The 17,946-nt window shown below is 38.0% G+C and overlaps 3 protein-coding genes across 5 annotated transcripts in view; 2 read left to right on the plus strand and 1 right to left on the minus strand.

Annotated features, from left to right (window-relative positions):
• The window catches only part of LOC134813573 (intraflagellar transport protein 122 homolog), a 92,891-nt gene extending 83,203 nt beyond the window's left edge, over window positions 1-9,688 (plus strand). For 2 of the 3 annotated variants that reach the window (XM_063821410.1, XM_063821409.1), the window contains exons 2-11: window positions 3,875-3,994; window positions 4,202-4,342; window positions 4,669-4,947; window positions 5,286-7,159; window positions 7,298-7,424; window positions 7,595-7,735; window positions 7,853-7,957; window positions 8,317-8,502; window positions 8,661-8,830; window positions 8,933-9,688. In XM_063821410.1, coding sequence (XP_063677480.1) covers window positions 3,898-3,994; window positions 4,202-4,342; window positions 4,669-4,947; window positions 5,286-7,159; window positions 7,298-7,424; window positions 7,595-7,735; window positions 7,853-7,957; window positions 8,317-8,502; window positions 8,661-8,830; window positions 8,933-9,526 — 3,714 coding nt within the window. In that variant the 5' untranslated portion in view covers window positions 3,875-3,897 and the 3' untranslated portion in view covers window positions 9,527-9,688. The remainder of the gene's footprint in view (window positions 1-3,874; window positions 3,995-4,201; window positions 4,343-4,668; window positions 4,948-5,285; window positions 7,160-7,297; window positions 7,425-7,594; window positions 7,736-7,852; window positions 7,958-8,316; window positions 8,503-8,660; window positions 8,831-8,932) is intronic. The other variant, XM_063821411.1, reaches the window with a different exon arrangement.
• Window positions 1-17,946, minus strand: part of LOC134813576 (guanine nucleotide-binding protein subunit beta-1-like) — a 76,178-nt gene that overhangs the window by 33,422 nt on the left and 24,810 nt on the right. The gene's annotated exons all lie outside the window — the stretch shown is intronic.
• On the plus strand, window positions 11,286-17,392 carry LOC134813574 (vacuolar iron transporter-like). Its single transcript, XM_063821412.1, has 11 exons — window positions 11,286-11,295; window positions 12,749-12,790; window positions 13,016-13,183; window positions 13,313-13,357; window positions 14,967-15,116; window positions 15,543-15,700; window positions 16,000-16,069; window positions 16,302-16,397; window positions 16,567-16,664; window positions 16,800-16,951; window positions 17,119-17,392. The coding sequence occupies exons 2-11, from the start codon at window positions 12,777-12,779 to the stop codon at window positions 17,302-17,304; spliced, it is 1,137 nt and encodes a 378-aa protein (XP_063677482.1). The 5' UTR covers window positions 11,286-11,295; window positions 12,749-12,776; the 3' UTR covers window positions 17,305-17,392.

Below are 17,946 nucleotides of genomic sequence, written 5' to 3' on the forward strand. Positions count from 1 at the left end.
TTTAAAGTTAAAAACGGACATTAAAATGAACGCTCGGAGCCCGGAGGCATTCAAACAACAGCAAGCAGGGAGTTATCCATGCAACATATATACAACGCTGACCCAGAATGGATATGCCACGGTACCACTATAATATTTGCTTCGATTCTCCGTGATACTGATAGCACTAGCAGTAGCAGAATTTGCTGCTTGTAATTCCTGGGCGTTGCTGAACCTGTCATTCCGCCCTATCTGCTATAGGCATATTTTTAATCGCCATAATATGTTCAATGTTAAATCAATGTGTTTAACTTAATAAATACAAAAGCCTGAGCGAGGTACCGTACCCAGGTAAATTCATCTTCGTCGAATTTGCGTTCCTGAAACCACTCTCTGCGCTGGTAATTGTTTTTAAAAGGGAACACAAATTCAAAATGATGTACGTGACCAAAATTATTCCCCGCGCGACGCGCGATTAGATTCTCTTTCAGTTTCACTCATTCAGTTTCTGGGTACTTCGCGCGTAAAATCATATTCGCACGTGTGCGTTCCATGTTCTCAGAATGAGGCAACGGTAAGTTTAATCTTTAACTTTAACTGTTTGGAAACAGGTGTTAGTCAATATTTTGATAATTTTATTTTGATAATTTGTTGGATAGTTTTTAACTTTAGATGGATACAATGAGATGTTGTCGGAATTAGACAGTAAATAAACAATAATGAATAAAAATAAGTCACTAGTATAGCAATAAGCAAATAATAATGAAATTATTGCTCCTTAATTCGTGAATTGTTCATAAGACGCAAACTTGCGTCAACATAAATAAGGTCTCGCTGCTTGTCAACTGTGAGGCGGTTTCTTTTTTTGTTTATCACCCAGTCGTACAAGCTCCAATTCGTCTCACAGGGTGAGGCTGATGTCGATTGCGACAGCGCTTTTATTGCAAAACTCTGTAGTTCCGAGTTCGGGTACCTCGCAACCGAAGTTGCTCCACCAAGAGACTGGACCATCAGAATCTTGGCTAAAACTTGAGGCAGCGTCAGTAGAGAATAAGCCTCTTTTCTCTCGGTAGAACGTGTACTGCGAAAGTATCTTCTTCTTTGTTGCGCCGTCACACCACGTGTACCTACATGACATCTAGAAACTCCTTCCAGACATCCTGATTCGTGTGTTGATCATATCCTTGATATATAAGCCGGGTGAACAAAAAACCCTACTGAATGTAGGGGGGAATGGAGCTCGAGCCACCTTTTGTTGGCAAAACTAACCATATCACTTTTATGGTTTCAATTGCGAAAAGCAAAATTTGCTAACTTTAAGCTGAACAAATAATATTTCAATTTGTAATAAATTACACCGATGAAACCAACAGGAATCTTAAGACTATTGTCTGAAAATCTAAGCAAGACTATTATCGGCTCGAGAATTGAGCATAAATAGTCGCGACTTCTATCCAGAAACACTAGCGGAGTTTTAGGGCCTGAAACGTGCATGCATGCGCGCTAAAACTCTTCTAACTCATATAGAACATGTAAAATTGCGGGAAACGATACCTAGCGTATTAATATTTTAAATTCTTATGTTCCGAACGTTAAAATCTTTGAGCGAACGCGTTCACAAACTATTTTTAGTGAACGTTCCGTACGAATTCACTACAACTAAGCTATAAGGGCAAAATCATCGATTAGAGGCTTTTATCTTATAAAGAGTGAACGTGAAACAGATCCTGTTGCACGGTGGAGAAATAGATTTAAAACCAAACTAGCAACTTTTCTATTATGAAATCGTTCAGTAGGTGAAATTTATTGTTATTAATTTTCACTTGTCAGATACGTAAAAGCACACATCAATCTTGCCGTTAGGCGTTAAGGTAGGAGAAGTAAGCAAGCTGATAAGAGACAATAAAATTACAAACGAATGCAATCAGCAATTAGTGTGCGGCGTGAGGTATATCTACTTAAATTTTTAGTGCCGACTTCAGCTTCAATGATATCACCGCGCACCGTTAACATATGGACATCACCATTCTAACTCCGAAAAGTGTTATACTTGTAGTGATAATATTTGGTAGAATTTGGTCCAGGACAAGCTATTACATTTTTTGCTGCGCTCCGATCTATCACAGCAGTTTTCCTAATACCGTAGAGAAGTTTTTTTTATTAGCAAATAAAACTCGATTACTAGACTCCTAGCCTGATACGAACTAAATTAAAAATTGCTCATAACGAACTTATCATCTTATCATAAATAAAAATAAATGCTGTTAACTGTGAGCTTTTGCTGGTCCCATGAATATAATTCAATGGATATGATATAAATATTCATATACTTGCACATTTACGAGTCTTCTGAATCTATTACACAATACACGACTTCTCATTTCATAATTCATATCAAACATTTCTATACTCATGCGAGAAAAAAATACTTAATGTCGAAACTAACACAAGCAGTCATATTGCCGTGTTGTAAAACGGCCGACCGTTTACTACAAGTACAGTTAAGTCAAATAAAATCAAAACATAGTTTTAAAAAACGTATACGCTATCTGCAACATTTGACATCTACCGCAAAGTGCACAGTCTGGTTTAGTCAACAATGCAGCTCTAAACGCTGCAGACTTGCTATTATATAAACTAGCAGGAACCCGTATAACCCTAAAATGGTGTCAAGACTCAAGAGACTGAGATAATTATTACCTATTTAATTCGCGTTTTTGACACCACTTGGGGGTTCAAATTTTGGGCTCTAAAACTCCTATTCCTTGGCCAATTTTTTGTTTTTTCATGCTGATTTGAAAAGCATAAAAGCATTTGACCCAGTCAAAAAAGTTTCAGTTGTATATCTTTTACGGTTTTTGCGGAAAGTCGCGTTAAAGGTGATGCCGTGGTGTCAGTAAAATGGCACAGATATATATATCTATATCGTCTCGCTTTATATATAGTAAGATGATGAGCGCTCGATTTGAAATCCCGACGCGCATAAAACTGCCACTAACTGCTACAAACTGCCACTAACTGCCACTAACTGCCACTAACTGCTACTGTCGCGCGCAAATGCGTGGGCGCGATTGTAGCAGTTAGTGGCAGTTAGTAGCAGTTAGTGGCAGTTTGTAGCAGTTAGTAGCAGTTTGTGGCAGTTAGTGGCAGTTAGTGGCAGTTAGTAGCAGTTTGTAGCAGTTAGTGACAGTTTCTTTGCACTTAGCTCCTCCTGTGCCCCTACACCTTTTTGCCGCCCCCTGAAGCAACAATGGTACCACAAATATTTTTTTCACGTCGACCGAACGCTAAATTCGACAGGGTAGTACACCAATAAGGCGCTTTTTCCGTGAAATCAGTCCTACAATCCAGGAAAATGCCGCCCCCCTAAGGTGCCACCCCCCTGCTAGCAGGGTTAGCAGGGGCGGTTGTTACGCCACTGGCGCTTGCATTGTATTTATAAAAACTAGAAATTAGGCTTCACGGTAAAATGGAGAAGCAGACTGATCTTGGAGAGAGCAGACCGTAAAGTTTACGCACCCACCAGGGCTACCTACCTACCCCAGTTGTTTTTTTGGTTTATCAGCTTGTATTGTTATATTTATGAACCCCAAGTCACCACACTATAAAGTAAAATACTAGTTACTTTAATAGTTCAAACGGTTGGGAATATAATATTGTTGGTATTGGTATCTGCTGCAGCAATAATATCGATATGTCATTTGTCTAAAAAATCTTTGCCACTTCAATAGATATTGGGTCGGCAATTTTGTGAGTGAGTGATGAACTGGTTTGGTCTGTGACTGAGTGAGGGGCATTGTGAAAGTTGTGTTAAGTCCAGGTATTATTATTGTTGATGGATTGGGATCCTAGTTTAAAAAATTGTTAATAATAAAAACTCATTCCTTTATCTTTTAGCAATGATTTACTAACTGCATAATGAAGCCATACCCAGTTTGGGTTGAACAAATTCAAGACAAAGATAAAGCAGATGAGCAAGATTGCATTGTTTATGGTGTTGCTGCTAAACCAGATGGTTTGTGATTTTTCATGTTCCCTTTTTTCTACAAAGAATAATCCTGAAATTTCAGGAACAATTTTCTAACAGTTTGATAGATTATATATACTGGTCAGAGTATGCTAAGGGAACTGATATCCCTTGTGTATTGCAAACACATTACTGTTATAGCCTTCTATAAAATATTGTCCATTACCCAGCCTTATCTTACAAATCTGTTTTCAGGGACAAAAGTAATTGCAGCAACGAGTAACTTTGTTCGGGTGTACAATGCTGTGAATGGAGAGTTTATTGCTCCTTTGAAAGGTCACAAAGATGCTGTTTATTGTGTTTGCTACAACAGAGATGGCTCTCGCTTTGCATCAGGTAAGTTAAATTGAGTCATGCTGTAATTTGCACTATTGTTGTATTGCTTAGTATGTATAATTTGGTATTGAGCCTAATGAATCAACGACCAAGTCTGTTTATTCTAATGTTACATATTATAAATTTTAGTCGATTATTGTTATTAGACACCAAGCTGTGTTTCTTAAGTCCCATACACTAACTGTTCAGTTTAATCGGTTTGTTTTTCTAAATTATAAACATGAGTAGCAATATCCCGTTCCAATGTTTAATAATCATATTATGAAAGAATAAATTTAATTTAAAGCAGGTACTAATCTCAATATTTGAACGACTGTTTGTTACAGGAGGAGCAGATAAGACTGTTATAATCTGGACAGACGAGTTGGTGGGTATCCTCAAGTACCAGCATAACGAGGCAATTCAATCAGTTTGCTACAACCCTGTAACCAGCCATCTCATCAGCTGTACCTCCATCGACTTTGGTATCTGGTCTCCTGAGCAGAAATCAGTAATAAAACACAAGGTTTCTAACAAGATAACCACAAGTAGTTGGACTAAGGATGGACAGTACGCTGCGCTGGGTTTCTACTCTGGTCAAATCAGCATCAGAGCACTTAAAGGAGGTGAGAACCAAATTAGCAACTCGACACTTTTAATTGTTCATAACTGCTATAATATTGTAAAGATTGTACTTTATTGACTGATACGCTTCACCCTCTCACATTTGTTGCATAATTCTGCACTGACAATTATACCCGTTCTGTACTTAACATACATTACTGAAATTCATTTCGGCCGCTACTGTATTGTAAATATAATATGCACAGCTTCTAGCTGCTATTAATACTATCAATGTACGATTATAAATTTTCGGAGTTTGACAACTTTATACTCTGCGTAATAAAATCTCACTATTATTTATTTGACTGATTCATTAAACTTGATAGAAGAAATATCTCAGGTGAAGAACGTGTGAAGATAGACCGGCCCGGGGGAGCACCAATCTGGTGTATAGCTTGGAACCCTGCCAAAACAGAGGCAGTTGACATAATGGCTGTGGCTGATTGGAACCAGAAACTCTCATTCTACCAACTAAACGGCAGACAAGTTGGGAAAGACAGACATCTGGGATATGATCCAGGTTGCTTGAGATGGTATCCCGGGGGAGAGTATCTGCTAATTGGGGGGTCTAACAAAGAAGTAGGTCTCTACACCAAGGAAGGGATCTACCTCACTAAGATAGTGGATATGGGATCCTGGGCCTGGTGTGTGGATGTGTTCCCTTCACAAAACTACATCATTGCTGGCAGTCATGACGGATCTATCAAAGTGACTCAACTCAACTTTAACACTGTACACGGACTTTATAAAGACCGTTACGCCTTCAGAGAGAACATGACGGATGTTATCATACAGAATCTCTTACAAGACCAGAAAGTGAAGATAAAGTGCAGGGATTGGGTTAAGAAAGTAGCTATCTACAAGTTCAGATTAGCAGTACAACTACCTGATAAGATAATTGTATACGAGCTGTATTCGGATGACGTGTCCGACATGCATTATCGTGTAAAAGACAAAATCATGCAGCGTTTTGACTGTAATCTGCTTGTCGTCACCGCACATCACATCTTGCTGTGTAAAGACCACAGATTGCAAGCTTATGCTTTCAGTGGTGCTAAGGAAAGGGAGTGGGTGCTCGAAGCAAATATTAGGTACATCAAGGTTATCGGAGGCCCTCCTGGTAAAGAGGGATTACTGGTTGGGCTACGAAGTGGACAAGTTTTGAAAATATTCGTAGACAATCCCTTCCCAATGCTGATCATCAAGCAGCCACAATGCATTAGATGTATTGACATTAGTATGGGACGTGACAAACTCGCAATAATTGACGAAACACAGACATGCTCCGTGTACGATATCAAGACAAAGAAACTGCTCTTCCAGGAACCGAACGCGACCAGCTTGGCATGGAACACGCACAACGGTGATATGATGTGCTTCTCTAGTAACGGTTATCTGAACATTAAAGCGAGCAACTTTCCCGTCCATCAGAGAAAGATGCAGGGCTATGTAGTAGGGTTCTCAGGAAGCAAGATATTCTGCTTACAGAACCTGACTATGCAAGCTGTGGACGTACCCCAAAGTGCTCCAATGAATCAGTATATTGAAAAGAAAATGTTCCACACTGCTTATAATGTGGCGTGTTTAGGAGTAACTAACAATGACTGGTTGAATTTAGCTAATGAAGCACTGGAGAATTTGAACCTGGAAGTGGCTAAGAATGCGTTTACAAGAGTAAGAGAGTTGCGGTATTTGGAGTTTATCTCTAATATCGAGGAGAGAAAGCAATCTAAAGCAGCTGAAACAACAAACAATCTAATTCTTGCTGACTACTATGCTTTTAAAGGCGAGTTTCAGGAGGCAGCCAAGATGTACAAGAAGTCAGGTAACGAGGACAAGGCCATGGCCATGTTCAGTGACCTGCGACAGTTTGAAAACGCCAAGGATTTCCTTACCTCCTCAGATCCTAAAAACATAAAAGGGCTGATAAAGCGACAAGCAGAGTGGTGCAAATCTACCAACGATCCCGGCTCTGCTATAGACCTGTTTATGGCAGCTTCAGCGTTCACTGAAGCTATTGAAATAGCGGGCAAACAGAAATGGCCAGATAAGTTGGTGGAAATAATGAGACAGCTTGACAAGTCATTTGTAGAGGAGCTGAGGGGTTGTGCCCTACATTTCAAGGAGCTGGGAAAATATGAGTTTGCGGCTGAGTCTTATCAGAAACTTGGGGAACTGAGTTCATTGGTGGAGTTGTACATTGAGTCTCATCAGGTAAATTTTATGACTCGGACATGGTTATAATTAACTTTCAACAATTAATCGGCACATGGATTGATAGGTCTTTTCATGTTCTTCAGATTAACTTAATGGCAACTTATTACAACCCTTTAAAGGTAACAAACTCTTCAGTGGCAAGAAGCCTTTACTTTATGTGAAGATCACCCAGAATTCAAGGAATCTGTGTACATTCCTTATGCGAACTTCTTAGCTGAAAACGATAAATTTGACGAAGCTCAGGAGGCTTACTATATAGCTGGTTTGTTGATAAATTCTTAAAACTACTTAACATTAGTTTAGGAGCTTATTTACGATATAAATTTGGGGCTATCTGATTTAATTGCTCTTTCGGTGAATTATAAATACTATGCACATTTCAAGGCTTAGCACCGAACGTTCTGTAAATAAACAGTTTATAAAATTGTTCAGGTAAGCCCACGGAAGCGGTGAAGGTATTGGAAAAGCTAACACACAACGCTGTTGCGGAAAGGAGATTCGATGATGCTTCTTATTACTTTTGGAAACTGTCCATGGCGTATCTAAAGCTGGCGAACCAGGCACAAACCAGAGGTACACGTTAGTTTTATACTCCGTATTATATTTTATTGGATTCTTTTGTTTTCTATTGCAATGCACAACACATCACGCACAACGACCGAATGGTGCGAACATAGATCAGTATCTCAGGCAGTGTAGATGTTAATAAATACTTGAATGTGCGATGGAGTAAATGTAATATGGCATGGACGAAGGGAAAGGGTACTTATACTGGGATTAGCGACGTGCTTCATGGTAATCTCACAGTAAAGCATCGTTTTGGTTTATCTAGGAATTCTCGGAGCCTTATCTTTTGCTTTAGTTGAACTAGCCGACTGTTTTATTTGTATTGTGGTTTCCGTTCTGCAGTCGAGCTCTGTCTAGAAAACAGGACCAGCAAATTGTAATACACAGTTACAGCTCGATCTTTGTTGAGCACTTTTGCTTCAAATGCACATCTTACTACTGGTTAAAGTCACGTGCACTGTCTAGATTACAAATGTTTGCGACGGGAAGAGCGCGAGAGCTTTACTTGTGAACCTTAAAAGTCACAATCAAGTATTGAAGTCTGGTGTTGTTAACTAATTATTGGCCTAATTAACCTATATTACCAGGAAGCGAAGAAGAAGTAAACCAGTATTTGGACAAGTTCCAAGATTACCAGCACCGTGCAGAGATGTACTACGTGTACCAGACCCTACACCGGTACACCGAGGAGCCCTTCACGTCACACCTTCCTGAGGCACTGTTTAACATGGCACGCTTTCTACTTCATAACTTGTCACAGGAAATTCCTTACGGTAATTAGTAATTACATCTTGTGGTTTCATTTATCGATTTGCTCTTTTTTGAAACACTGACTATTGACGTTCAAGCTTGTAAGCTTGTTAATTAAACTGCTGCACTGTATCTTATTTTAACATGAGTACTGAGTAATCTCACGACGTATAACTTTCAGGAGTGTCCAAAGTGTCGATACTGTATGCTCTAGCGAAACAGAGTAAGAACATGGGTGCATACAAGATGGCTCGCCATGCGTTTGACAAACTACAACAGCTGGTCATACCACGCAGATTCCAGCAAGCGATTGACCTGAGCAGTATCACAATTCGATCCAAACCTTTTCAGGTTAGAATTATTTTTTTTTTCACCGCAGAGTTTGTCAGTTTCAAATTTGTTGGTTTGATCTTTTTAGTGTGAAAAATTCTCAATAAACCTTTCATTCCTCAGGACAAAGAGGAGTTGCTACCAATGTGTTCCAAGTGTTCTACAACTAACCCACTTCTAAACCAAATGGGAAACCAATGCATCAACTGTCAACAACCATTCGTACACTCATTTTACGCTTTTGAAGTTTTGCCCCTTGTCGAGTTCATCCCTGAAAATGGTATCAGTGATTTGGAAGCGGTAAAACTGATCAATCAAGATCCCCCGACAAGTGGTGGCAAGGGATGGCAGGAATCAAATCAAGGAGATGTTCAGACAATGTCATTCGAGAATCCTAATGCGTCGCGATACGAGGAAGGTGATACTTTTGAGACGAGATTACAGAATTGGGAATCTATGACGTCATACCAACCAGTGGAAGTTGGTCCGGAAATATTGAAGAAGATGCCGAGATCAGAAGTTGTTGTTCTGAAGTGGGGCTCGCCACTGAGATATCAGTTTTATAAGAACTTAATGCCTGATATCATTTTGGATACCTGTGACAGTTGTAACCGTATCTTCTATGCTGATGATTTGGAGTTACAATATCTCCAAAAGCAAGCATGTCCATTTTGTAGGAAGAGTGTTGCTCAGCCTGAAGCAGCTGTAGCTGAATAAATATCTTCTTTTTGGGGTTAAACGGGGAAGACTTTGGAAGAGTGGAATTTGTTGAAGTTCCGATGTATTTTGAAAATGTGTAATTATGTCGACTCTGTAAATTAGATATTTGTATTTTCATCTGTACCTGGTTGATCCAGTTTATTTTGAGTAATTCTGAGATCTCGTCACTTTTTTGTTGTTAGAGGCGGTCACACATTTTTATGTAATTTGCGTACGCGGGAATGTTAAAATTATAAATAAACGTTTTAACGCAAACAGCTTGTATAGCGTTTTGCGCGCGCGGCGGTTTACTTGTGCGCGTTGTGAAATTCACCATGGCAACTAAACGAAGTTTAAGGGTGTCCTTATTTGGTCAAAACCCCTCAAGTACTCGACTGAAATTTGTGGCCGCTTATGAAAATGCCCAAACTTTTAAAATCAGAGGCAATTACGAGTTAAACCCTTAATTTCTCGGGGAAAATCATAAAATCGGTAGCTGCCAGCTGGTTTGTGGTAACTAACATCAATAATTTCTCAATTGCATGCACTACAATATAGTTTTGTTAATTTCTTCCGGTGCACACAGCTTTTCTATAGCATTTTCTACAGGTACTGTGCACATTTCCTATATAAACACTATGAGGTTGCTTGGTAGTACGGAGTACCACCAGGTATAATTGGTAGCATGGTATGAATGCAAATTGAACTTTAAGTACGTTCCTTTTACATAGTTTTGTTAGAACTTAGTCGTATCCAACCAAGCTGTAAGATAAAGTTGCTTGTTCGTTTTCTTGTTTAGTGTGATTTACAGACATTCGATTTTGAATGCAAAACGGATCATTAATCGTTCAAATATTTCGTCGCCTACTGTTTTGTTTGTTTGTTTATAGAACCCGTCCCCAATATCGTATTGGAAAATGACTAAACTCAATTCTGAGTGTGAATACAGGTGGTACCTGCAAGTGTATTCATTGAGCATTTAGAGTTCTGTAAAACTGCAGTTACAATTGTGCTATAGTATTTTTAGTAACTTCGATCGATATCTGATATCAGATCTTGATCCCTACATACTTCCAAAATTTAAATCTCCAACTTTCTGCACAATGCACTGGAATGTAAAAAAGAGGGAAAAAAGTGATATAGAAATAAAATCAACGATTCAATTTTAGGAAAGTAAAATAAATTCCCTGGTTTCTTTAGTCAGCTTTAAAGTCGGAAAATCAAAATAAGTAACGTCGATACCGAACCAATTATTGAGCGATGATAGCCTTGTAATTGATTCCTTTCCGTCCATTTCCCATTCGTCATTGATGCTTTGTCAGTGAATGAATCTCCGTCGAGTGTGAGGACGACAAGTGTGTTGCTTACTGTTTTAGAGCCCCTCTACTTAGGGTGCTCCTGAGTTCATCATACGAATCCTAATCATAATCAAGAACATAGCCTTTAACCTCAGCCCATATCTTTTTCGTAGTCTCTAATCGGAGGTATTACCCTACCATGATAATAGTTTTCGCAACCTGTCTATTACCGAAAATCGCCCTTCGGTGAAACCTATCTAACCTAATGATCTATATATTAACATAATTTTAAACTCCACATGTGGACACTAGTCAGAGGTGGGATTGTGTCGAACCAAATTGTAAAACTAGGATATATTGCAGAGTGATGCTGGTGATTTTACTACATGCTACGTTTAAAGATTTGGAACACTGACGACTCATGCCTTCTCAATGAACACTGAATACGAGTTCAAATAGTATATCGGAGAACGGAACAAAAATAATTTGGGTAAGTCTAATTTTAGAGATTGAATCATTGGAAGCAGGAAGAGTCACGAACTCTTCGCAAAACGACATAAAATATGATATGTTATATTAACTTACACGCCATCATGTATTAATATTATGTTATTGTAAGGGTAGTTCTAGATTGAGTTAACTACCAGCCTCTACTAACATGCAGCACTAATATTCCTTTTTTTCTTTAAAATAATATTTTGTGTTTTATGCTGACGTTGGGCAGGACAAAGTAAAAATCCAAGTAAATTTTCGCTGTACAATCAATCACTTGTCCATGAAAAAGAAATATACCCATAAGCAGAACCCGCAGTGAAAATGCTCTGGATAGTGTACTAGGTTAACAAGAATAAAATTGATTTATTGCCATGACACTTTTCCGACCAGCTTTTGTCCTCGGATTGGTATTTATATTTATTTAAATTATCAGTGATCATTGTTTGAAATAATTTCACGGTGAGGGCTCAAATCACAAATAACTTAAAAAATCGATCGATGGATTGTGTAAACAAACCAGTCTAGTATAAATAGTTGTAAATCGTAAAATAAGAACATCTCGAGTGAATCGGGCACTTTTCTAGAAGCATCCTTTTTAAATCAGCTTCCTTCTCAGTTCACTTGTCACCCCAGCGCGCAGCCCTTTGTTTCTCAGATCTAATTTACCTTCCTAGAAGAACTCCTAAAACACTCCCGTTCATCAGCTTGCCCGTATTTATTTTAACTTTCCACGTTTCCAATTTGTGTGGTTACATACTATGCAGTCGACCGAGGGTAGGACATTCTACCGAGACAGAGGTCTCTGTTGATCACTGTATATTATATAATGCAGCTCTTGAATCACCGTTTGATAGTCTAACAAGTGTTAGGTAATATTGTCTTCGTCATATTTCCGTTCAAACAGTAAACTAGTTAACACTTTTGGGAGCATTTTGATCACATTTGTCCACATTAGCATCACCATGCGTGGTAGCGCCGTCCTAGCCAGCAAGCCTTTGCTAGAGTCGTGAGATGCAGCCCAGCTCAAAAAAATATTCAACTTGAGAGATTTCTGTAACAAAACGTGATTCCCAATTGTACTCGTAAAATTGATTCGTAAAGATTGAGGGTCGGAAACAGATGCAAAGTGTATAAATATTATTTGTCGGTTTACTGGAGCAATTGCACGAAAGTGAACCCAGTGCAAACTTCAGAGGCAAGTCAGGATGGTACGATGGTTGCACATCTGGTCATGTTATCCAAATCCGAGGCATCTGGTGATACTGATAGCTGGGTCATGGTGTGCCCAATTATAATATAGTGCTTGTAATTGGTGTGCACCGGACTTGAATTTGGTAGAGTCCTGACTATTTTTTCTGATCCTTTATTGTTTTTACTGTATTTACGACGGCTTAGGATGTATTGCTTCTATATTTCGATGACACGTAACCTTAATTTAACTTCCTGTAGGGCCATTTACGAGATTCGATCAGCACATGGCATCGTCTAGGTGAGCTTATTACACACATAACCGTTTTAATTCAAGTTCGTCAAGAAACAAATTTAATTTGTATCTTTTATACTTTTCCGTCGTCACTTGAACTGATATGTGGCGTGACATCACGTCTCAGATCATGGGTTGTGACGTCACGTCTCATGGGTCATGACGTCATGAAAACACAGTGAAATAACTCAACCTGACCCGTCTTTAAGCATCACGTAATTTCACCCTCAGACAAACCACCGTAATCGGAAACGTGAATGTTGACGAGGATATTGTGGTTGTCTCTAATGACAGAGAACCGCAAGAGGATGGAGCAGTTATCAGTAACCAAAACGTTGTGAGTGAAGACACTGTCGAGAGCTCTCCAGCCCCAACAAAACCTAAAAAGAAGAGAGGCAGGTTTGTGGTCTTTAGTTTGTATCTTAGCTTGGAAAATATTTATCAATCTTGAAATACCAAATAAGCGACTAGAAATCCATTTTTCCTTATCAGTTCCGTTTCTCCTTACGGTTTAAATCCCATGTCAAGGAACTGGCAGGATTCAGGAACAAGGAGCAACAAAACAATAGTTTGGTAGTTATTCTAAATTCTTGTCTTACAGTGACAAACCTTTATTTATAATGAATGTTATCGGGAGCATAAAAATACCAACTTTTCACTTTTTCGGCACCTTTTTCAGCATCAAATCGGCATCCAATTCTTGTATGAAAGTTTACCACCTTCTTGAAATAACTCCACCGTGTAAACTCTAGACACAACAGCATTTTTAAAATTACGAGTTTGAAGACAAAAACCCTTATCAAAAGCATTCATAATGCATATAATAATACAGCTATCAATGGAGCCTTCAAGATGAAGAGCTACCAATTACCATTCGACCAAAGTCTCAATTAAAAATAAGAGTCATCAATGGTAAGGGTATTCAAGGAGGAATAACTATCCTTGGAATGACTTCATGCAACTCAACAAAATGAGGTTTATATCCACCAGATAGGCTTTCGGATAATGAATTAAATCTAATCTTCAATTGTACTGCAATTGGTTGGCTGAAAAATGTTGATATTGACGAGTTCAACATTGCAATAACTGACTCCTAGTCCTAAGCTACTAATTTTAAAGCTAGTTGATTATTTAGATTATATGCTACTCAATTTCCTATTTTACGCAAAATTAGAAAAACTATCATATCAGGAGTCAGGACATAATCGTTTTGAATAGTTGTAATGATTTTGATTGAATATTGAAGAATCATTGATTTGGAACTAGTCATCCCAGATGAGTCGCTTTCAAATTTAAATTCCTTAGAATTATGAATTAATTGCCAGACTATACACCCGGCATTATTATAGATTACGTGAATTCTTCACTGGCGATAATTTGTCGCAAAAGTAGTGAGTTTAAGCTAAATGTCGAACGGCTAAAAAAGATAAACTCTTTAAATTTGTAAGGCCGTCTGGATACCAGATGGCGGAGTCGAATCAATAGATAAAGCGAAAATTTGTAGGCAATAGCTTGTAAACAGTTGTAAATTGCCATGATGTTATACATTTTGTGCTTCAATATTACAAGGTGTCTACTGTCTCATAATGTGTATCAAGCATATCCTGCATTCATTTTTTGAGCTGTTACTTGTTCGATGTTTAAAATGAGCACTATATCATTTCCAAATAAGGTTTATATCCGTATTCTGTAGAAAGAACCTTATATTAGTTAGTTATTAGTTGTTCATACCGATTGTAATGGGGTTCATTAGAGAATTAGAGAACCCGGAGATGTCTCTAAAACGATCAAGGTAATAGAAATTTGTTAGTTTTTCAGTTTTTGGATTTTCCAAACGGGGTTTCAAATATTTTACGTTCTTTAATTTGGTCAGGTAAGGGTCTATTGTAGGGCAAAAGACCCGATATTGAGTATCTATGTAATCGTATTCTGTAGGTTTGAATAATCGTTTAAAATAATATTATTTGGTTTTCGGAGTAACTGATTCACTGAATTTATTTGGTTAAACAGGATATATATTTTATTATCCAGTTAAATTGGAAACCGAATATTTATTGAATTATTTTTTAATTCCGTGATTTTTCTATAAAAATGGCCAAAGACTTCGTATTTTCAATACATCAGTCAGACAGCTGATAGTCTTGCATTCCATGAATCAATAAATAAACTAAGTCGTATGCAGGCCGTCGAAGAAAGTGGCGATACAGCGAGTTAGGGCAATGATACACTACATACGAAAGAATAAGAAACGAAAGGAATATTACCAAAACAAAGATGTTGAGGAAATGAAGCGGGAGCATGCCAAGCTGGAGGAAGAACACACTCACGAAAAGTAAGGGTGATCCCATTTTTTGAAATTCTGACTTGAAACAAATTATTCATCATTAAATTAATAAAACAATTGTTTATTTTTACGGCACAATCAAACAATATCAATTATATATAAATCAGTGGAGGCTTGAAGTTTCAAGTGCCGAAGGCCACTGCTTATCTTTGGATTTGAGAGTGACCTGTGCTTGACACCCCCTCAACCATCCACTACGTCAATATACTACATTATAAAAAATATAGAAAAATATAATAATCTAAAATTACTTATTGGTCTAGTTTGGTGACACAGGAGAGCCCAGTTGATTTTTAGTTTAGGTTTAAGTTTTAAATCATAATTAGAAAGGCTAGGTCGGATGAGGTTTTCGAGACTTTAGTTTGAATGAATTGCATTAAATATGAATTCTTTTCTCTAATCCCCCCCCCTCAGCTGTTTGGTGACGTATATTCAGAGCTTGGTGTTCGGAGGAGTGGACGGTATTATCACATCATTTGCTGTAGTTGCTGCTATTGCAGGTGCTGGGTATAGCACGTATTATATACTTGCTATCGGCATCGCTAACCTCATCGCTGACGGTCTCTCTATGGGTTAGTTATAGTATATATACTATAAATTTTAAATTTCTCTTATATATTACTATATATATATAGTAATATATAAGAGAAATTTAAAATTTGGACACAAAACTTCAAAACACCCTGTACAGTGTACAATGTACACTGTGTACAATGTACAATGTACAGTGTACATATGTGTGGCATCTGAATACTAATAGGTTATTGAGGAATTTTCATTGAAACTTTGAATTATCGATTTATCTGTTGCACTTACAAGTTTTTGCCAGATTTTGAAAAGATTTATTTCCATAAACTGTTTTGTTTTTCAGGTCTTGGGGATTACATGAGTAGTGACAGCGAAATAAAATTCGCAAAAACAGAACTTGCTCGAGAAGAATGGTTAGATGATTTAAGATATTGAGACGATGAGTAATCTGAATTTGTTCGTTTGACAGATGATACGCTTCCCTTTAAGCCTTGCATCAGCCGCGGTACTACGTCATAAAATTAAACGCACAGCGTATTACAACTGATAAGCGTGGATTGGCACAGTATAATCGAAATGATATCGGCCGGGACAGGGCCTTGGTACGTTGTTTAAATATAGCTTGTACCAGATACTCTCTTTCAGGGAGTATGACAACTATCAGCAAGGAGAGGAGGCGGAAATGATCGATATTTTCAAAGCAAGGGGAATGACACAAGAAGATGCTGAAATCGTCATTCGGTGAGCAGCAATTTAGAACTAGAACTTACAAATTCGATATTATAACCGCTTGTAGGGTAGATGACTGCTTAAGAACCATTAACAACCACATGTACTATTTTCAGCCATAACTTTTAACGATGCCAACCATTTTGTAACCCTTACCTGCTTACCGAATTCTTTTATCCAGTACAACAGCAAAGTACAAGGACGTGTTCTGTAATGAGATGATGATACACGAGCTAGGTCTTACCCCACCGGATGATGACGACAGCCCTGTAAAGAATGGTGAGACTTCTTTCCTGTTATCTTAATTATTTTATGTTTGTCGTTTTATTAAACTCTATCACCTTCTGTTAGCCACCGTAATCATCAGGATACACCTGATTAAACCTCTACAAAAAACAATTTTATTTTCGACAGGTTTGGTGACATTTATTGCGTTCATCATCTGTGGAGTAGTCCCGCTCCTCGTTTACATGTTCGTAGATGTTCACAGCAAATCTGGAGACACCAACTTCTACATCTCAATTGGCATGACAGCAGCAGCCCTGTTTCTTCTTGGAGCCATGAAGGTTAGATGTTTTCGTAATAAATTGTAATTTTTAAAACCTATACGTGTTTATATGACAGCTTTAGTTCAAATTAAACCTACAAAAGTGTGGGTTCTTTCCTGCGACATAGATCGATTTGGTCAGATTTAATATCTCACAATTTTGTGAATTGCAACCGTATCTTTCAGTCGCTAGCCTCGTACATATCGTGGTGGAGGTCGGGATTGAGTATCATGATTCTGGGGTGTATAGCAGCTGCTTCCGCCTACGGTATCTCAGCACTTGCTGAGTTTGCTGTCGAGTCACACAAGACGGGAACGTTGAGGATCTGCGATCTTAACTCAACTGGATCCCTTGTCAGTAATACTAATTGAGGAATGGATAATTGACTGAAAACACTGAAGTCTCCTCTTCTTTGTTTAAGATACCACTTTCATAAAGGAGTTCTGCATTCGGACCAAGTTAAATAGAACTGTGAAATATTATCATTATTTACAGATACATTTTCAGCGTCAATGTTTTAAGAAAAGTCAAGGTTTTGTTAAAATTCAGCATTATCTTTGATCTTGCATGCTGAAGCGATTTTAGGATGTTATATTATATATAAATCACATATTCAGTGACCCAAAGATTAAAAATATGTCAGATTTTAACGTTTCAAAAAGTTGAATATTTAACTTGTCTCTTAGAAATTAAAAGTATAATTCGATCTATATAAAATCATCTCTACTTCTGACAGTAAAATGTCTATGATTATAACACATTCTGAACGTCTTATCTCGATCAATATGCAACATCCTACAACTGGCTCCTGATGAAAACATCTTGATATAGTTCCGCAGAAAAGTCCGAACACGACTCTTCGCATTTAAAGACTCGTGTCCGGATAGAAGTCGTGGTACCAGTTCCAAGCCCTTCAGTCCTAGTTGCTCTGAAAGTTTTCAAGATATGTTTAGATCTGGTCTAATTTTCTCTGAACGAAGTTTTACAACAATTGTTATCACATCGGGTTACCG

The sequence above is a fragment of the Bolinopsis microptera genome, chromosome 3 (assembly GCF_026151205.1).
Source record: "Bolinopsis microptera isolate Bmic1 chromosome 3, MBARI_Bmic_1.0, whole genome shotgun sequence".
NCBI lineage: Eukaryota > Metazoa > Ctenophora > Tentaculata > Lobata > Bolinopsidae > Bolinopsis > Bolinopsis microptera.

What these genes read in the sequence shown, in the direction of transcription:
- LOC134813574 (XM_063821412.1), top strand. An exon ending in CCTAAAAAGAAGAGAGGCAG is followed by an intron (nt 13,184 to 13,312) that starts GTTTGTGGTCTT and finishes TCCCATGTCAAG; the next exon opens with GAACTGGCAGGATTCAGGAA. An exon ending in CGACAGCCCTGTAAAGAATG is followed by an intron (nt 16,665 to 16,799) that starts GTGAGACTTCTT and finishes TATTTTCGACAG; the next exon opens with GTTTGGTGACATTTATTGCG.